We start from the raw sequence: 21,597 nt of genomic DNA, 5'->3' as shown, positions 1-21,597 counted from the left end.
CATCAACTTCCCCTATGAATGAAAGTTTGGGGTCAGGATGTCACAGTATGGGAGCGGTGGTGAAGTGCTCTTTCAGGAGCCGGAAGGCTTTGATTGCTTTAAGGCACCAAGCCAACTGGGTTCCTTTGCCCCGTAACAGGAATGTGAGGGGGACAGCTATAGAACTAAAACCGTCAATGAACCGACTGTAGAAATGAGCAAACCCCAGAAAGCATTGCAGAGCCTTTACTGTGGTTGATAAGGCCAATCCAAGACTGCTTGCACCTTCTTTGGATCCATGGCAACCCTTTCGGGGCTTAGGATGAACCCGAAACAAGAAGGCTGTGTCTGGTGGAAGTTACTTCTCCTCTTTCACAAACAGATTATTCTCCAACAAACGCTGCAGCACTAGCCGGATCTGCTGTACGTGCTGCTCCCTTGTGCTAGAATTGCTCAAAATGTCGTCTAGGTAGATTAACACACATTTATCAATTCTCCAATACATGATTAACAAAGGCTTGAAAGGCCGAGGGCGCATTAGCAAGACTGAAAGGCATGACTCATTGTGGCCCAGAGAAGTGCTAAATGCTGTCTTCCACTCATCCCCTACTCTTATTCATATGAGATTATACGTGCTTTCCGGTCAAGTGTGGTGAAAATGCATTCCCCATGGAACTGCTCCAGCACCACTATGATGAAGGGCAAGGGATCGGGGTATTTAACCGTGATATCATTAAGACCCCGATAGTCAATACAAGGGCACAATCCTCCATCCTTCTTCTTGATAAAGAAGATCCCAGGCACAGGTGGCCAGGAGGGCTGTGGGGTTTCGCTTGCTCTCGGCTGCCAGTGTGAGGAACTCCTGAGCATATGCCACCACCAATCGGTTGCCCTGCTGAGAACGGGTGGTTAAAGACGGCCTCAAACTGTCATTTGAAGTGCTCGTAGATGGTGGGGGGTGCATTTTTTTCCAGATGGCAGTGGCCCACCAGAGCACAGAACCCGTCAGTAGAGACACCAGGTAGGTTGTCTTGCTGTTCTCTGTTATACATATACGGCAGGCTAGCGAAGATTACCTCACACAGCAGGAGAAACCCCTGTCATTTCTCGGGAGCACCGTCGTACCATAGGGGCCTGGCCAGTCGGGGGTCCATCGCTGGGACAATTGTGGAGGACGCCAGCTGGGGAGTGGGCTTGGCTGTCTGGAGCCTCTCAATCGCCACAAGTCCATATTAAACAATGGAATCTTCTGTCACTTCACGTGGACTGGGCACCCGGACGTGGACCCAATTGTGGTATCATTTGTTGCAAAGGTTCTTGGGAGAAGGCAGTACTCATAGTCAGGGACAGTCATGGTGAATCCAAGGTGCAGACGTTGTACATGGGAAGAATCCAAGGACGTGGTTGATGAGGATGTTGCAAGGGTCAATGTCATAGCAGGCAAGGGAACAAAGCAGGAGGTAGACAGAGGAAACCAGATAGAGCACCACCAGAGGGACAGCTGTCTCTTTTCCACAACTGGGAAGATGCTGGGGATGGTTTTTATATTTGACTGCTCTGATTGCCGTCAGGTGCTTAATCGGAGTCAGGTACTGCTGGTTGTGGTGCGGGTGTGGTCATAACACACTCAAACACATGTTTTTCTCCTATCGTTGTAACGCTCCGCTCGCAAAGCTCTGGCCCTCAACATTGATAGAATAAATCATTCAAAATTTCCCTCCATCAAAACTCAGACATGGAAAAGTTCATGATAAGAAGAGGAGATGAGGTTTTAAAAGGGCACTTCCCTCAGTAGATTTTCCCCTCATGGACTATATTCTTTTCTTTTCTTTTTTTTTCTGGGCTAGTCTTCTGGTAGGGACAGTTTCCTACACACACACACACACACACACACACACACACACACAGAGGAATTACATATTACTTTCTGTGTGAAATGGTTTCATTTCATGTGTGAACAGGCTCTTTTAAGTGCTTTTCATTTTTTTTTTTTTCAAACTGGAGTTGACGTGTTGCATCTTGGAACAATCTGACCGTTATCAAATTCAATTGCGAACCATTAAACATATGTAAATTTGTAAAAATATTGTACCAGGTCACCCATCGAGGAACATGAAACATTGCATTAAGGTGAACTCTTAACATTCAGCTTGAAATGGAAGGATACAAATCGCAGTAGAAATCTGTGCACAAATGAAACGTATTTTCATATTTATTAGGTAACACCTACTTGTTCATAAATGCCAAGTACAGTACATGTAATTATGTGGAGCGTGTTTGTCATTACGTGCAGCTCTTCTGTGTGTGTGTGTGAGGCCTGACTGTACCGCGTGTGTCGCTGTGTGTGTGTATACCTGCAGCCTGCCTGCCTGATGTATTTATAGCAGGGCCAGCTGTGAGCATTCGTACACAGGCTTACTGCACTTTTCAACACACACACTACATGTGAAAGTAATGCAAACAGGTGTTGATGTGCAATCTTTTGCAGTAATCGTATGTGCCACGGATAACTGTATGAGGTGCATGATGAGCAGGGTTATGACACATTGACTTTCTTCACAGTGAATGGGTAGTCTTTGCCTTTGCAGATATTCTTGTACACTTGGGCTCCCCTGCTAGTGCCACCCGTGCTCGTGCTTTTGGACTGTAAGCGTAGAGCAGGAAGGCATGTGCTTGTGCACTTACCATCGGCTCCAATTGTGGCACCCTGTCATCGCCCTCAGCCAAAAATCCATATATGCTTATCAGCCACAACATTAAAACCGACAGGTGAAGTGAATAACATTGATTATCTTGTTACAGTGGCACATCCCCTCCACGAACTGCCACCTTAACGTGGTGGAGGGGTTTGAGTGCCTGAATGATCTCAGGAGCTATGTTGCCTGGGGCTATATGCCACTGGTAGGGTCTCCCAAGGCAAACAGGTCCTGGGTGACAGACGAGACAAAGCGCGGTTCAAAATCCCCTTATGACTATTAAATCAAGGTCCTCGTTTATCCCGCCCGGTATGGGGTCACCGGGGCCCCACCCTGGAGCCAGGCCTGAGGGGGGGCTCGCATGCGAGCGACTGGTGGCCAGGTCTATGCCCACGGGGCCTGGCCGGGCTCAGCACGAAGCCAAGACGTGGAGCCGCTCTTCGGTGGGCTCACCACCTGCCGGAGAGGACATAAGGGGCCGGTGCATTGTGATTTGGGCGGTGGTCGGGGCCGAGTGCCTGGCCGACCCAAACCTCGGGCGCCAACTCTGGCTTTTGGGACTTGGAATGTCATCTCACTGGCGGAGAAGGAGCCTGAGCTAGTGCAGGAGGTTGAGAGATACCGTCTAGATATAGTCGGGCTCACTTCCACTCACAGCTTGGGTTCTGGAACCACTCTTCTCGACCAAGGGTGGACTCTCCACTATTCTGGGGTTGCCCAGGGTGAGAGGCGGCAGGCGGGTGTGGGCTTATTAATAGCCCCCTAGTTCAGCCACCATGTGTTGGAGTCTACCCTGGTGAACAAGAGGGTCATCTCCCTGTGCCTTCGGGTCAGGGAACGGTCTCTTCACTGTCGTTTGTGCTTATGCGCCTAACGGCAGTGTAGAGTAACCGGCCTTTTTAGAGTCCCTGGGGGGCGTACTGGAAAGCGCTCCCACTGGGGACTCTGTCGTTCTACTGGGGGACTTTAATGCCCACGTGGGCAGCGACAGTGACACCTGGAGGGGCGTGATTGGGAGGAACGGCCTCCCTGATCTGAACCCGAGTGGTGAGTTGTTATTGGATTTCTGTGCTAGTCATGGTTTGTCCATAACGAACACCATGGTCATGCATAAGGGTGTCAATCTGTGCACTTGGCACCAGGACACCCTAGGTCGGAGGTCGATGATCGACTTTGTAGTCGTTTCTTCTGATCTTCGGCCATATGTTTTGGACACTCGGGTGAAGAGAGGGGCTGAGCTGTCAACTGATCACCACCTGGTGGTGAGCTGGATTTGATGGCGGGAGAAAAAGCTGGACAGACCTGGCAGGCCCAAACGCATAGTGAGGGTCTGTTGGGAACGTTTGGCGGAGGCCCCTGTCAGAGAGGTCTTCAACTCCCACCTCCGACAGAGCTTCAACCAGGTCCCGAGGGAGACTGGGGACACTGAGTCCGAATGGACTATGTTCCACACCTCCATTGTCGGGGCGGCGGTTCGGAGCTGCGGCCATAAAGTCTCCGGCACCAGTTGCGACGGCAATCCCCGAACACGGTGGTGGACACTGGAGGTAAGGGATGCCATCAAGCTGAAGAAGGAGTTCTATCGGGCCTGGCTGGCTCATGGGACTCCTGAAGCAGCTGACGGGTACCGACGGGCCAGACGGAACGCGGTTCTGGCAGTCACCGCGGCAAAAATTCGGGCCTGGGAGGAGTTTGGCGAGGCCATGGAGGAAGACTTTCGGTCGGCCTCAAAGAGATTCTGGCAAACCGTCCGGCGACTCAGAAGGGGGAAGCGGTGTTCTGCTGACCTCAACTGAGGATGTCCTCGGGCAGTGGAAGGAGTACTTTGAGGATCTCCTCAATCCCTCCAACACGCCTTCCGTAGAGGAAGCTGAGACTGGGGACTCGGAGGGGGACTCGGAGAGGGGCTCGTCCATTACCCTGGCTGAAGTTGCTGAGGTAGTCAAAAAAAACTCCTTGGTGGCAAGGCTCCAGGGGTGGATGAGATCCGCCCCGAGTTTCTCAAGTCTCTGGATGTTGTGGAGCTGTCTTGGCTGACACGCCTCTGCAGCATTGCGTGGAGTTCAGGGACGGTGCCTCTGGACTGGCAGACTGGGGTGGTGGTCCCTCTTTTTAAGAAGGGGGACCGGAAATTGTGTTCCAACTATAGGGGGATCACACTCCTTAGCCTCCCTGGGAAAGTCTATGCCGGGGTACTGGAGAGGAGAATTCGGCCGATAGTCGAACCTCGGATTCAAGAGGAGCGATGTGGTTTTCGCCGTGGAACACTGGACCAGCTCTATACCCTCACTAGGGTGTTGGAGGGTTCATGGGAGTTTGCCCAACCAGTCCATATGTGTTTTGTGGACCTGGAGAAGGCATTCGACCGTGTCCCTCGTGGCATCCTGTGGGAGGTATTTCGGGATTATGGGGTTCAGGGCTCGCTGCTACGGGCTGCTCGTTCCCTGTATGACCGGAGCAGGAGCTTGGTTCGCATTGCCGGCAGTAAGTCAGACCTGTTCCCGGTGCATGTTGGACTCCGCCAGGGCTGCCCTTTGTCACCGATTCTGTTCATTTTCTTCATAGACAGAATTTCTAGGCGCAGCCAGGGAATGGAGGGTGTCTGTTTTGGTGGCCACAGGATCTCGTCTCTGCTTTTTGTGGACGATGTGGTCGTCCTGTTGGCTTCATCGAATCAAGACTTGCAGCGTGCGCTGGAGGGGTTTGCAGCCAAGTGCGAAGCGGCGGGGATGAGAATCAGCACCTCCAAATCCGAGGTCATGGTTCTCAGTCGGAAAAAGGTGGATTGCCCCCTCCGGGTTAGGGGGGAGTTGCTCCCTCAATTGGAGGAGTTTAAGTATCTCGGGGTCTTGTTCACGAGTGAGGGAAAAACGGAGTGGCAGGTTGAGAGACGGATCGGTGCGGTGTCCCCAGTAATGCGGTCATTGTACCGGTCTGTTGTGGTGACGAGCTGAGTCGTAAGGCGAAGCTCTCAATTTACTGGTCGATCTACGTTCCTACCCTCACCTATGGTCATGAACTCTGGATCATGACCGAAAGAATGAGATCGCGGATACAAGCGGCAGAATGAGTTTCCTCCGCAGAGTGGCTGGGCGCACCCTTAGGGATAGGGTGAGGAGCTCAGTCACCCGGGAGGAGCTCGGAGTAAAGCCGCTGCTCCTCCGCATCGAGAGGAGCCAGTTGAGGTGGCTCGGGCATCTGTTTTGGATGCCTCCTGGACGTCTCCCTGGGGAGGTGTTCCGGGCGTGTCCCAGTGGAAGGAGGCCTCAGGGCAGACCCAGGACACGTTGGAGAGACTACGTCTCCCAGCTGGCCTGGGAACACCTTGGGGTTCCCCAAGAGGAGCTGGAGGAGGTGTGCGGTGAGAGGGAAGTCTGGGGGGCTCTGCTTGGACTACTGCCCCTGCGACCCGGTCCCGGATAAGCAAAGGAAGATGGATGGATGGATGGACAGTGGCACATGTCAAGAGGTGGGATATATTAGGCAGCAACTGAACAGTTATTTCTTGAATTTAGTGTTTTGGAAGCAGGAAAAATGGGCAAACGTAAGGATCTGTGTGACTTTGACATGGGCCAAATTGTGATGGCTAGACGCATCTCCAAACCGGCAGGTCTTGTGGAGTGTTCCCAGTATGCAGTGGTTGGTACCTACCAAAAGTGGTCCGCAGAAGGAGAACCGGTGAACTGGCGGCAGGGTCACGGCCACCCAAGGCTCATTAATGCGCGTGGGGAGCCCGCCTGGTTCAAACACACAGAAGAGCTACTATAGCACAAATTGCCAAAAACCTTAACCCTGTCCACGATAGAAGGGTGCCAGAACACACAGTGCATCACAGCTTGCTGGGTATGGGGCTGCGTAGCCACAGACCGGTCAGAGTGCCCATGCTGACCCTTGTCCACCGCTGAAAGCACCTACAATGGACACGTGAGTGTCACAACTGGACCATGGTAAAATGGAAGAAGGTGGCCTGATCTGATGAATCATGTTTTTCTTAGGACCATGTAAATGGCCGAGTGCACATGTGTCGTTTTCCTGGGGAAGAGATAGCAGCAGGATGCACTATGAGAAGAAGGCATGCCGGCAGAAGCAGTGTGATGCTCTGGGCATTTTTCTGCTGGGAAACCTTGGGTCTTGGCATTCATCTGGATGTTACTTTGACACTAATGCCTACCTAAAGATTGCTGCAGCCATGTACACCCCTTCATGGCAACGGTATTCCCTGGTGACAGTGGCCCTGCCACACTGCAAAAATTGTTCAGGAATGGGTTGAGGAACATAACAGAGTTCAAGGTGTTGATTTGGCCTCCAAATTCCCCAGATCTCAATCCGATCAAGCATCTGTGGGATGTGCTGGAAACACAAGCCCGATCCATGGAGGCTCCACCTTGCAACTTACAGGACTTAAAGTATCTGCTGCTAACGTTTTGGTGCCAGATACCACAGGACACTTTCAGACATCTTGTGGAGTCCAGGCCTCGATGCATCAGAGCTGTTGTGGCGGCATGAGGGGGAGCTACACTGTATTAGGCAGGTTGTTTCAATGTTGTGGCTGATCGGTGTATATATACAGTATATATTTATGAACAGGAACCTTAAGGAAATAATGAGCAATTAAAATAGAAGAATCCTACTTTAAATAACAGGGCTTTGTTACATTATTCATATTGAAATTATTCTACTACTAATAATAATGTAACGTCCCAGGAAAACGGGTTATTGTAAATAGTTGTACTGGGGGAAAATTGGAATAAAGTGTTCAACCGCTGGGGGGCTTACAGGGAATATAAGGGGGTTGCTGTGTTTGCCAGCAAGTGACAGGAGAAAGCTTGGGGGGTGCTAAGCAGGCTGGGAAGGCTGGCTTGAGGTAAAGGTCCTTGAGGAAAAGGGGTCCTTGGACCAAGAGCATTATTTTCTTTGTGTGCCGGTTTTCCAATAAACGTTCATAATGAGTGCTGCCTGTGCATCCTTCTTCGCTCCATCCAAACCCAGGGCGTTGCGCACTACAGTAATAATAATAATAACAAGCAACAACTGTGTTATATTTTCCTGCCGCATTATTATTTGCTCTTTTCCTTCTAAATCTATTGTCTTTCACTTTTCAGTGGTACAAGAACACCCAAGTCTTTTGGACACTACACTTGAAAGGAACCTCAATACAAGGTTTTGTAAAAAAAAAAAAATAAAAAAAAACTAGACAGAGAGACCAATTGAAACACAAACAATGTCCGGTGGCAGCATATCATACAGTAGGAGGAGCGGTCATCGCTAGATGTTACCACCAAAATGTCTCAGCTTAAAAATAACATAAGGATAAAAGGGACGGCCATTGTAAGTTCTGTATTTTGGAATTCGAGCACCGCCAATGCAAACATGTAAAGATGCAACCTGTTGGAAGGGTTTCGGGTAACAAATAATGCCCCAGTAAAAACAATAATTGTATGAATGAATGTACTGCACCAGTAATGACTTATTAAGCATAGTGGTGCAGCAGGTAGTGCTGCTGATGCACAGTGCCTGAACCTGGACAGGCATTAGTTCAAACGTAGCTCAGTCTGTTTTCGAGTTTGCATGTTCTACATGTTTGTTTCCTCAGGGTGCTCTGGTTTCCTCCCACAGAACAAAGGCACATGGTTCAGTTGAACTGGAATTGCTAAATTGACCATTGTGTGAACGTGTGGCTACCCCGAGATGGACTGATGCCCGGTACAGGGTGTATTCCTCCCATGAAACCCTGTACCCTGCGATTCCAGGATAAGCTCTGGACCACTGTGAGCCTAACCACGACAAGCAGTTCATGACCATGAGTTAGTTACTAAGTAACTTAGGTGATGCCTTTCTGGGGTAACTCTTTTGCTCAAGGCTATTACAGGAGGAAGTGGAATTTGAACACGGCTCCTTTTAGGAGGTGGAAGCTCAAACAGCCACACCACCTGCTGGAACTCGGTGGCTGTACAATGACTTGTGTAATATTTATTTCAATAACGACTGCTATTTTTTTTTTTTTTTCCTAAGTTGATGGGAATTGTTGTGGCCTCTGTAGAGGGTGGAACCAGTGGTCAGTGGCAGTGTGAAAAGGTTGGTGGTCCAGTCACTGGGCAACATGTCACCCCCCCACCACATTGCCAATATGCACTGAAAAAATGAGTGGTATCGCAAAACATTCTACACTGTTTTTACTGTCTTTTTTTTTTTTAAAAAAAAACATATATCAACATTGGACTGTTATGGTCTATTTCTTACATAATCATTTCTGCTCCTTTTTTGTAGTTTACGGTATTTTACTGATTTAACAATGAGCGACTTTATTGGGATGGTGTGCATAACACAATTGTACAGTAGATGGAACGTAATGGTAGCAGGTGAAAGTCACGTAGAGAACGTACAGATGTGCAGCACAGCTCTCGGCTTCTTACAGCCCTGTCGTGGACTTGTGTTGTGCCCGAAAGCAGTGCTTTCTTACATTACATTTATATTTATTCGTTTAGCTGATGCTTTTTCTCCAAAGTGCCTTACAATGTTACCCCTTTGCACAGATAGGTAACTGTACTGGAGCAATTTAGGGTAAGAACCTTGCTTGCTCAAGAGTACTACAGCCAGTTATTCAAAACCGTAGGGTACCAGCCGTCCGTGTCGTGTGTGTGCGTCTGTCCATTATACAGTATGGACAGGTGGTCACGAGTAGGGGAGGAGGTGTCGGCCGCTTCCGGTACCACTTACCTCAGTGCCCGTGCACTGCTGTCACTGCGGTGTCACGTGGACGGAGCGCTCCTCGTTTCCCGCGCTATGTGAATGTGTTGCAGTCGACACCAGGACCACCGCGAGAGCCGCAGCAGGAACTCTGATCGCTGCCGCAGTGGTGGTGGTGGGGGGGCTTTCTAAAAGAGAACGCGGAAGGGAATCGAAAGGAGCCCCTTCCCACAGATCCCGCATGCCGTTCGCTTTCTGTAGCTCAGAGTTGCTAGGCAACGCGGTGTCGCGCGGCGCGCTCCCCCCTTCGGTGCTCTGTGTCGACGTAGCTCGGCGTGACGTAGCCTTTACTACGCGGCTGTCCCCGTCCCCGCATGGCCGAGGATGAGGAGGCGCGGCCCGCATTAGCTCATCCGTGGGACGTGTACGGCCCACCCGCAGCCCAAAAGCGCTGGCGCTGGCGAAGGAGCGCGCGCTCGTACGTGCGCACGCAAGACAGACAGCCGAGCGCCTTGACCGCGGAGCGGCCCGGAGACGCGTCTCCGCGCCCGCGTCCTTGTGAGGATCGCGCCCGAGGCCCGCCGCCCGTCGCCATGTGTCCTTCGCTGCGCTCGGCGAGAGCGCCCTTCGCTTCGGCAACGTGCCGTGTCACCTCGGCTGACTGACTGAGCGGCGAGGCGCGCGGGGCAGAGCGCGCGACCCGGCGGCAGCGCACCGGCGTGTCACACTGCGTGGAGTGGAGCGGCAGCACGCGGGCGACATCCATGAGGATTGCGAGGGCTCTCCTGCGGAAAGGAGCGCACATGCTGCAGTGTCTCTGCGCGAAGCGTTCCAAGCTGACGACGAGCACGAGCGGTAAGGCGCGCGCGCGTTCGCGCCTCGCGCACTGTCACTGTGACTGTTCCCCGCCGAACGGTCGAAAAAACACGTATTAAAACGGAGGATAAAACAAAAAGGTCGTGACAGCGCGTGCCGTGCGCTCGTACCCATCGATAGGGTGGCAGTAGCACGTGGGTGCGGACGAAGTGAGCGCTGCCCCCCCCACTTTCACAGATAACATACCGTCCCCGTGCCGTAGCGGAGCCCGTGGGGAAACGCCAGAAATAGGACACAACGACTCCGTTCGCGAGATGATGACCGTGGCAAGTCGAGACTGAAGTCAGAGAGAGTGTGAGTGTGAGTGTGTGTGTGTGTGTGTGTGTGTGTGTGTGTGTGTGTGTGTGTGTGTGTGTGTGTGTGTGTGTCGGAGCTGCCGAACACAAGTCCTCGCCGGGCTCTTGCGCTGCGCTGTGGAAACATCACTCGCATCGCGCGCTGTGGACCTGGGAAGTGCAGCTTTGCGCAGTCAGTGCGTTCAAATCCACTGTCACTAATCGTAATATACGTCGTCGCTGGGAAGCAGAGCAAGTGAACGGGTAAAATACCGGCTTTTCACGTAAACGCTGTAGAAATGTGGCTGGAACACGTTTACTCAGCGATGAGTGTAAAGTGTAAAACCCAAAGTGTTTGCGTGAGACGGAAGAGTGGTGTCTTTCCTCATAGTACATGTTGTCATGACTATTAGGGTTATCTCTTCTAGTCATCTCATGGGTCATCGATGTGACAACAGCTACTTGTCGTCACTTTATTGCGGTCAACTGTTACATTTGCATCAATGGTTGCCGCAAAGGTGCAAACTACACAGTGAAAGGAGTCACTGGGGAGGACCATGAAAGGTCCCAGTAAGCCTGTGGGACACTTGGTGTTGCTGCCTTTGGACCCAGAGGTCATCGGGTTCAATGCCACCTCCAGCTGTCGTAGCCTTGAACGAGGTTTTAGCTTTAAATGCTCCGCTAGAAGGACCCAGCTGTACAAACAGGTAGATAATTGTAAGTTGCTGTTGAAAAAGCGCAGGCTGTAAGGGTGTAATGTGAGGTGTGCTCTGAGAGGGAACACACGCCTTGCACAGAGACAGAGTTGGGCACTTTGCTGAAACGAGAAGTGTCGATGCTGCAACGCGGTCCGAACGATCCTTACGTGAACGTGTTGTTGCAGCCATTCCCGACACAGAGGCATTACCTTGTTCCACGAAATCACTGTTACGCATAGCGCTGTTGCGAGGGGGTTCGTTTACCGTTATTTCTTACTGAACAAAAAAGTATTTGTTTGGAAAAACATGTTACCTGAAATAAATACTGAAATAAATGGGTGTTTTTATTCCCGACCTTGAAACATATATTTGTAGCAACATGATGTGAATGATTTTGAGCTGTTTTTCAAGTATCTTCATTCATTGTCAGTGACTGCTTGTCCAGTGCAGGGATCCTGAGTTGTGATTGGATTTTTTTTTTTTTTTAAATTTTTCTTTTGAATTAACCGTAACAGATGTTTGCGATTTGTTGCGGCTGTCAGTGTGACCGGAAGTGTGGAGTAGAGTTGTTTTTGCAATGGAGGAATTATGGCCATAATAATAGCAACAGCTGCCCCCTGTGGTAAAGAAAGGAGAGAAGTCGACCATCAGCAGCTGAGCGCCACTTGTATGCTTGTGCTCACTGTTTCCCTGCTCAAGGAGAGGTTAATACGCTAGTTTGAGTCTGAAAATAACCAGACTGACAGCACCGAGGGACTTGGGTTCAGTTGATACGAGTCGCAATACTGCGGAACAGGGTAAGACAATGTGTCGTGAAAGTAAAACGACCATGTAACTGGCAAAATTCGGTTCTGCTGAAAAATGAGGTGATTTAATGAAAAAGAAAAGGGTTCATATTTCCGTGCAGCGCCCTCGTGGTCTTTTTCCGTTGCACAGGACCCCGTTACGATGAGGACATGGTCTGTTTTACTAGTGTGTTTTTATACTCTCTGTTATAGAAAGAAGGACAGATTTGGTTGTGAGGAAAGTTCTCTTTCCCAAAGCATTTGAGGACTTTGGCGAACATTGAGCTTGACGCTGCTCTGGAGTGTTGTGCTCGCAGACGGAAGAGAGTCGACTGGGAGGAGCAGCGATGAGCAGCGAGGACTTGACTTGAGGAGTATAAAGAGTGTAACGAACACGCATGGTGAGTGACTTTCTCAAGAGCACAAATTATTCATAAATGTGAAGACCGGAGGATTATTTTTAGCACCGTAACCTTGATTTCACGGAAGTCATTTGTTTTGTGCAACTGTGCCATGCTATGAATGCAGGCAGGACCAGGCAGCTGCTTTAGGTGGGGGGGGGGGGCAGGGGGTTGGGGGTGTCGCTCATTACACCATTGGGTACTAACAGACATCTCTTAGCAGGGCATTTTTCACTGCAGTCTTGCTCATCGCATGCTATTATAGGTAGAGAATAAGGTCTGGTAATTTTGTCACGTATCTGTAGTTATTCACATGCCCTTAGTGATCAGTCTGCCAAGTCAGGGTCATGATGGTCTGGAGCCTATCCCGCTGGGCTGTTCCAGGTACACCCTGGATGCTGTCTTAACTCATTTCACCTGTTCGTTCTTTACTCACTCTGCCGACACTTTTGTCCCACGTGACTTACTGTGTTGGGTCATTTTTACTGTGATAATTTGGGGTAAGTACAGTACCTTGCTCAAGGGCGAGGCGACATACGAACCCCTCAAGTCCAAGAGAGCGACTGGTGCGCTGTTGCAACATCCGTGATGCAATTGAAACGTTCCTTTTTTATTGCCCAATACAGGTATAAGTTGTTAAGGGTCAAGCACTCTGTGCGTGGAGGGAATGATACCGTTTCGCTTTAGCGCCTTGCTCAGCGAAGGTACGGAAGTGCCCTTTCTGAGACTTAAACAAGTGACCCTACAACACACACACACACACACACACACACACACACACACACACACACACACACACGCAACACTGCCCACTATGCTTGGTGCCCGTGCCCTATCCATGACCACTCATGCAGTGCAGGGAACACTGTGGACACACACCAGCACATTGCAGAGACCTCAGACACACTCACCACACATCTTCGGACTCTGGATTCAAACCCACATCCACTCGCTGTATGTTTGAAGAAGCTGAAAGTGCATCTTGAGAGGCACAGACATTCACATCCATGTTTCCAGAGGACATGTAGCCTGTGAACAGCTACAGTACGACTTGGTTATGACACAATTCTGTTTCATTTACATGTGTTCATGTATCTAACATCTGTCTTTTCAGCAGAGCTACTCTCAGTTCTTTATCTACTTATACAGGTGGATTCTTCTAGTACTACAATTCCAGGGTAGGTACCTTGCTCAAGGGTACTACAGCTGGGGTGGGATTCAAACCTGTGACCTTTGGGTCCAAAGGCAGCAGCTCTAACCGCTGCACTTCCAGCTATTTGAGCTCACCTGTGCGGTATAAATTGTATAAAATCTCATTTACCTTGCTTTGTTTTTTGTGTGTGTGTTAAAAAAAAAAAAAAAAAAGTGTGTCCTCCAGTGAGTAGTTTACTGCCTTTATTGCTACCATAGCTTACTTAGGGTTACTTAGGGTTACTTAGGGTTACTATGGTTGCCATGACACTCATTTTTATTTACCACTGCATTTGGCCTCAACTTTCTGCTCTCTGCAGCTGATGTTTGCGCAACTCCTGTCTCTAGCAATGCAGTATAGTCCACGCGTGTGTGTGTGTGTGTGTGTGTGTGTGTGTGTGTGTGTGTGTGTGTGTGTGTGTGCATGCTTTTTACACCAGCTGGAATCACCTGGAATGCATCCTGCGGGAGTGTGCAGGGAACTTGCCCACGTGAACGGTGGCGTGCATAAGGCGGACTCACACTGCGGGGTACAGGAGTCAGAACAATACCGTGGTATCAAGTGCTTTCCACGCTATTCTGATCTGTGTGCCCAAGCAAATCTGTTTACATGGGAGAAATAGTGTATGATATTTTGTGGTCCCTGCTAATGAGACAAATATGTGACCGTGGGTAATGCTTCCTTAACAGCCTTCTTTAGCATTTGCTTTCTCTCTATTTTTGATTCTGTGTGTTCAGTTTCCAGTGCTGACTGCCCACTCCCCCATTCCCCCCCATGTCCTCCCCAGGTTTGCATTTACAGTGGTTGCCATTTCACAGCCCATCCTTTCCAGGTCAATGGAATCTCTTTGAGGCAGGGATGTGGTGTGTGCGCGCGTGTGTTTTCTGGGGGTCTGACGAGGTGTTCTGCAGTATTTAATTTGTGTGTGTGTATGTGTGCAAATAATGTAAATCTCCGAGTGCTTTTCATTTAGTTGTGGTTGCTGTGTGAGGGTCACTGCACTTGTTGATATGCCATTTGTGTTCATGTTGTACGCATGCGTACAGTACACACACAAACCCGAATGTGTTTGTGCACGTGGGCGCTTTGTTTTCAGCACCGTTTCAGCGCAGAGGTGCGAGTGTGAATGTGGGCGTTTACACCGTCCTTCCAGTGGAGGGGTGCTGCGCCGAGAATGATGAAAGCAGAAGCGGCGCCAAAGCGCTCATATGTAACGCTCAGGTTAGGATGACCGCTGTCCACGATGTCCAGAGTGCCGCATCAAGGGACTCCTGTGGACCTGGTTGGACCGGACTGAACCCAAAAAAACACACACACACACACACACACTTTCGGAACCGCTTGTCCCCTGCAGGGTCGCAGGGAAACGGAGCCTACCCGGCAACACAGGGCATAAGGCCGGAGGGGGAGGGGACACACCCAGGACAGGACGCCAGTCCATCACAAGGTACCCCAAGCGGGACTCGAACCCCAGACCCACTGGAGAGCAGGACCTGGTCCAACCCACTGCGCCACCGCACCCCCCCAAAAAAAACAGACAAGTCATATTAAAAGTCGAGACAAAGTTCGGGAACTGAAATGGCCACTGTAACTTTTTCCACTCGCTACATCTGAGCAAATGATAACTATTGCTGAAGGTTTCCTGCTGTATGACCAAGAAAGAGCTTATAGAACTATGCAAGTATCAGTTGTGTCTCTACGCAAACATGCAAATGAATAATCCTGTTTTATATGTATAGCTGAACACATGGAGGGAAGAACGATCAATGTCCATTTTTTGAAGACGTTCAGGAGTTGGTGCTGATGTGTGATCAATGTCCACTTTTTGAAGACATTTACAAATAGGTGCCGATCAGGGATCGATGTCCACTTTTTGAAGACATTTAGGAATTGGTGCCGATCAGGGATCACTATCCACTTTTTGAAGACATTTAGGAATTGGTGCCGATTAAGGATCAAGGTCCACTTTTTGAAGTTGTTTACAAATTGATGCTGATCAGAGATCAATATCAATTTTTTAAAGATGTTTAGGAATTGGTGCCGATCAATGTCCACTTATTGAAGACATTTAGGAATAGGTCCTGATCAGGGATCAATGTCCTTAATGTGATCGTTGATGCCATTGAAGCACATGTTAACAGTGGAGTAAAGAGGCACAACGATCGGTGTCCATGTATTCGCCAGGCGGTGTAAATAGAGGCCAAGATGAAAGAAGAACCAGGGTACAGTGTACAGGGTACACAAGTGATCACGTGGAAGGTGTTGAAGGTCAGTACGGCACAAAGCTCTCAGTGAAGTTCTTGTGCTCTGATCACTCCATGAATTTGGCCGTAGAAAGAGTTTACATGTGGAAGCTGTCGAAAAGATGCACTGTTTAGATGGAGCACCAAGTCCGAATGAAGCCGAAGAGACGAGCGCCACGGACGCTGAGGTGAGAGAGTTGAAAGAGTCCCTTCGTGATGGTCGCACTCCCATTTCCAGAGCTTTGCCACAATGGTTTAACTTGAACGTGACTCATAGAGTCTGAAAAGTCTCATCCTTGGAATTAGTGCTTGCCCATCTCGATCGTTTTTCCCTCTGCATCTTTGGCTTTTATATGAGTATCATTTCCTTCTGAGTGGTAAACCTAAGTACTTGTCGTTCAGATGACGAGGAATGTGGCACTGCTCCTGTTTGCTAGTTTTACAGCAATATGTAGTAAGATGTGAACATGAGCTTAAAAACCTTTGTTTGTAGTGTTTTCTTTTCTTCTTTTTTTTAAACCTATTGCGTCCTTTAAGTCTCAGTGAAACTACTAACCCTTTAGATGCGAATCCCTGCAGTTTTCCTGCTGTCATGCTTTTAGACATTCATTTGATTCTCTCGAGCCATGTTTGGGGTGGAGCAGCGTGTAGCACTGGTGCCCCCTCGGCGCCTCGGACGAGGGTTTCGGTGCGGCTCCGTCTGCGTGGAGTTTGCGTCTTCTCACTGCGTTTGTGTGGGTTTCCTGTGGGTGCTCTGGTTTCCTCTCACAGTCCCCAGTAATGTGTTTCAGCTGAATTGATGACTCAAGTGCCCACAATATATGTGTGTGTGTGTGTGTGTGTGTGTGTGTGTGTGTGTGTGTGTGTGTGTGTGTGTGTGTGGGAGAGAGTTTCATTGTTGTATAAATGAGGGAGTTAGCGTTTAAAATGACACTGATGTACAATATAAATGGGTAAAAAGGTGATTGTCGGAAACTGAGCGTATGTAACATTGTACATGAGCCATCGACTAATGTTTCTGTTGACTGTGTGCTAAAGGAATGGATGTAAACTGAGTTCTTAGCTATGAATGGAGCATCTCGCTTGGCACACTCTCCTTGAGTCGACTTGTGCATCGCTCGTGGCTCTGATTTTGGCCTCTTGCTCTGTCTTTCTGGACTTGTTCACACATCCTCCGCTTACTTGTGTGGCTTTTCCTTGCATCCTTCATTCTGCTGCAATTTAGGCACGTGCTGCTGAAGTGAAGTGGTGACTCTCTGATGACTCTGAATTTCCCGCAGTACGGTAATGTGTGTGTGGGAAGGCTGCAGCGGACTGGTAATTCTCTCGTGTGTGTTTCCTGGAGGGGGGGTGCGGTGGCGCAGTGGGTTGGACCACAGTCCTGCTCTCCAGTGGGTCTGGGGTTCGAATCCCGCTTGGGGTACCTTGTGGCGGACTGGCGTCCCGTCCTAGGTGTGTCCCCTTCCCTCTCTGGCCTTACGCCCTGTGTTTCCGGGTAGGCTCCGGTTCCCCGTGACCCCGTATGGGACAAGCGGTTCTGAAAATGTGTGTGTGTTTGTGTGTGTGTGTTTCCTGGACCCTCGGTCTTTCATAGGCTCTGTGCTGGAGGGATGAGTGGAGATCGGGCCCCTGGGTGGGAGGTTTTAAATCCTAAGGACCCTCAGAGTGACAAAAAATAATAACAATAATAATTGTTGTTGTTGTTATTGTTTTATTAATATAATAATTGTAATTGAAGCCACTTTTACACAAGGTGCAAACAACGGTATTATTACACCTATGCTGGAACCATGGAGGACAGTAAATGTGTGTGTTGAAACTGAGCAAACAAGACTCATAGCACCTTGGACACATTGCACATCACCGCTGTTACAACATCATTTCAGCAAAATAAAAGTCGACACCTGAGAGGGGGAAAAAAACACAAGGAACCCCTGGCATTTGTAGCTTGGCACAAAGACGCCAAATGGTGTGTGTATATGTTCCAACACACCTAGACGGGACACCAGTCCGCAGGACACCCCAAGCAGGACTTGAACCCCAGACCCTCCAGAGAGCAGGACCCGGCCAAGCCTGCTGCACCACCACAGCCCAGAGAAGTCACCTTTTTAAATTTTTTTTGATGTGTGACGTGGAGAATCAAAGTGTTGAAAAAACATACATTTACATTTATTCCTTTAGATGTCAGAGAACAATACAAAAAGTGCAGAGCCTCAACAGAAGGAAAGACTTGGATTCAGAGATGTGGTTCTAGAGTACAGTCAATGTGTCACATTCCACCATATGAGCCAGTAAATATCACACGAGTAGCTGCATAAAGGTTTATCTGCTATTAAACATAACAAACTGGTACACATTTATTGAGCGCTTGTGAGGTCAAGGGTAGAAATGAGTCTAGAAGAGTTCAGTTTTAAGACTTTTTTAAACGTAGAGAGATTCAGCAGTTGTGAGTGAGAGCAGGAGGTCATTCCACCACATTGGAGCCAGAACTGAAAACCTTTGTGGTTTTGATTTTGGGCCTTTGGTGGTTGGATCCAGGGGTGTGGTGGTGCAGTGGGTTGGACCATGGTCCTGCTCTCCGGTAGGTCTAGGGTTCGAGTCCTGCTTGGGGTGCCTCCTGATGGACTGATGTCCTGTCCTGGGTGTCTCCCCTCCCCCTCCGGCCTTATGCCCTGTGTTGCTGGGTAGGCTCAGGTTCCCCACGACCCCGTATGGGACAAGTGGTTCTGAAAGTGTGTGCATGCGTGTGCTTGGATCCACCAAGCAGGCAACAGCAATGGTGGAGGAGTGTAGCAGTCTGGTTGGGGTGGGGTAGGGGGTGGAGTTATAGATTAGGGTTGGTGTTAGGGGGTGGGGTTGGGTTTAGGGTTAGCAGAAAGAATTAGAGGTTGGGGTGGGGTTGGGGGTTAGGGTTATGGTTTGGGTTAAGGAGTAGAGTTGGGGGTTAGTTTTAGGGGGTAGGGATAGGGGTTAGCATTGGGGTTAAAGGTTAGGGAGTAGGGTTTTGGTTAGGGTTAGAGGTTAGGGTTAGGGAGTGGGGTTAGGGTATTAGGATTATGGTTTGAGTTAGGGTTAGGGAGTTAAGGAGTAGGGTTTGAGGTAGAATTTGGGGTTAGTTTTAGCGGATAGAGGTTAGGGTTAGGGGGTAGGGATGGGGTCAGCATAGGGGTTAAAGGTTAGGGTTGGGGGTTAGGGAGTAGGGTTTGAGTTAGGGTTGGGGGTTAGGGTGAGTTGGAGTTAGGAGGTAGGGTTAGAGGTTAGGGTGCAGTGATTTCAGATGTTCTGATACATTTTTTTGGAAATCAATATTTTATTTTTTGTCAAGCTGAGTTTTGTGTTTCATTCAGCACACCTGTGACTGGAGTGGAAATCGTCTTGCTGACACTGGAGATCCTGTAAGTTACACAGCTGTTACATGACCGAAATGCAACAGTAAAATAGTAAAGTGATGACATCCTGCTGCTTGGTCCCACACTGTGTATCTTGATGTGATGGTGTGACAGCGCTCCTTTCGGTGCCTGTTGAGATCAGCGGTCATTGACTGTCCGGTTGGACACAGAGTGACCAGGGCTGCGCAGCGGCCAAGAGCGCCTTGCCCCTGAGGAGATATACCCACCCACGATTAATGAGCGAACCGCAGTGGAGGCAGAGGTGACGCAGAGGCACCGCAGTGGATATCGAAAAGCATCAGAGGGGAGGGGAGGGGAGGAGGCAGTCCTCAAAGTTATGGCCAATAAAGTGATACTTACACCCCTGACACTGAGCCCAGCGAAGGCCCAGACACACACGCACTGTGCTCTCTGGTCACTGAAGAAAGGAACCGAGACACTCAACTCGACCGCTTTGTGACCAGGGTAAGCAAAGATAACACCTAGTTCTTACCGCGAAACACATGTTAAAAACATGGCAAATAAGGGAAAATAATCTTGTGATTCTCTTTCCATTTGATCTTTGTAATGTGAGTGGGATGGAAATATCTGGTTTATAATATGTAGATGTGATGTGATGGTTTACCTTTACATAGTACAGGTTACATTGTGTGGTTCCTCATGTTTGTGGCACTCGGCAGGTTCGCCGTGTACGTACCACGCCTTGCTTCGCACTATTCGTTGTTCAGGTTTCAGTGCGCACTTGTGTAACGGCTGCCAAGGTTCACAACTGGTTCTTCGTATGTGTTTATTCACCTGTTTAGTTGTGAATGCAGGATGTGTTTGGGGGGGCAGACTGCGTGATGCGCGATTGCGCTGCAATGCTGCCATCTGCAGATGAAGAAGAGTATGAAACTATAATGGAACGTGCATTTCCCTCCGGATACACTCGGTCTTGAACGCGTCGTAAGTATTCGCCCCCCTTTTCGCTGATGTTCGCCCGAAGGCGTCACACCCCTCCCTCGGTGCATCTCCTTTGGCGAGTGGTGCGAGGCTTCGCCGTGACCCTAAGTGACACAGTGCTCACACACTGCTTAGCGCAGTTTACCCAGGAGAGCTCTCAATGCCCCGTCCTCTCCCTTCTCATGAGGAAGCACACGCAGCTGAGCCTCCTCAGGACACGGTAAACTGGTGGTAAATGTATGGGCAGCTGGAGCGTAGTGCTCAGAACTGCTGCTGCTGGCTTTGGGCCCAAAGGTCACAGGTTCAAATCCCCAAGTGCAGCTGTAGTGCCTGTCAGCAGCACATTTACCCTGAATTGCTGCAGTAAAATGACCAGACAGTTTAAATGGGCAAATAACTGTGAGTATCTGCAGGTTGCACTGGAGAAAAGTGTGAGATGAATGAAGGAAGAAAGCATAATGAAAGGAACCGTGGTAACGCTGCGCTTGCAATGGCTCGTATGAAGTGAGAGACGAGTGTCAACATTGACACATTTGGTAAATATGTGTCCCGACTTGGGGACGTGGCTGGAATGGACACATGGATGCCGGTGACCCTGATCAATGTTGTAACATGTATCAGATGGTTTTTCTCAGTGCATGTGAAGGCCCATGTGTCGTGTGCGCTGTCGTTCGCTCTTCACATTTTCCCACCGTCGGCTCTGATGTGTAACACTAAGGGACTCTTCTCCGGCACGTGGCCACATGTGACCCCATCTCTTTCAGCGGCACACGTATAAATAGAAGGCAATTAAAGTGTGCGCCAAAGAGAGAGAGAGAGATAGAGAGAGAAGCGTGTGCGGTATCAGTGAAATATCCTGCGCTCCTGCCCAGTGTGGCTCCACCGAAGCGGAATGACTGCACATGTCACTTGTCTTTGGGGATCATACATTTTGCAAAGAGGAGACTCCTGAATTAGTCATAGCTTGTGAAGTGCAGCTCGGAGACGCGAGCGTGTATGTGCACGTGTGCACGAGAGTCACTCTCCGCTTCGCTTCAGTGTCCCTAACCCTTTAAAATAATTACTTTCGTCGCTCCAACTGGCACTGCACAGTCCTTTACGGTGAAGTTTTGTCTCCCATCCCTATAGAGCGCTTACTGCTTAAAGGGATCCCTGATGGGGTGGGGTGGGGGTGGGTCTGTAATGTCATTTATTATTGACTGTAGTACGTTACACCTTTGGAAAGGTCTTCTTTTACATTGGTAGTTGTGCTTTATGGTTTTTTAAAGTGTAATTTACACAAAATACACTAGATGGCAATGCGTTTCATGAAATACTGTACAGTACAGTATGTATAATACTGTACCCTGTCTCTTTGTGTGATGCAAGTGTCACTTGTGCATTTTTTTCACTTTTAAAATGTACTTTTAGTACCCTTTCCGGTTTTCATTGTCT

At 49.3% G+C, this 21,597-nt stretch overlaps 1 protein-coding gene across 4 annotated transcripts in view; it reads left to right on the top strand.

Annotated features, from left to right (window-relative positions):
* Positions 1 to 21,597, top strand: part of LOC108922154 (fibroblast growth factor 12) — a 59,817-nt gene that overhangs the window by 15,087 nt on the left and 23,133 nt on the right. Inside the window, exon 1 of one of the 4 annotated variants that reach the window (XM_018732101.2) lies at positions 9,411 to 10,217. The exons of the other annotated variants lie outside the window; for them this stretch is intronic. Coding sequence (XP_018587617.1) covers positions 10,127 to 10,217 — 91 coding nt within the window. The 5' untranslated portion in view covers positions 9,411 to 10,126. Of the gene's footprint in view, positions 1 to 9,410; positions 10,218 to 21,597 lie in introns of those variants that run through there. 4 annotated transcript variants of the gene reach the window in all.

The sequence above is a fragment of the Scleropages formosus genome, chromosome 10 (genome assembly GCF_900964775.1).
Source record: "Scleropages formosus chromosome 10, fSclFor1.1, whole genome shotgun sequence".
In the NCBI taxonomy this organism is placed as follows: domain Eukaryota; kingdom Metazoa; phylum Chordata; class Actinopteri; order Osteoglossiformes; family Osteoglossidae; genus Scleropages; species Scleropages formosus.
Note: the sequence above shows the minus strand (reverse complement) of the source record. Positions and strands in the feature narration are given on the sequence as shown.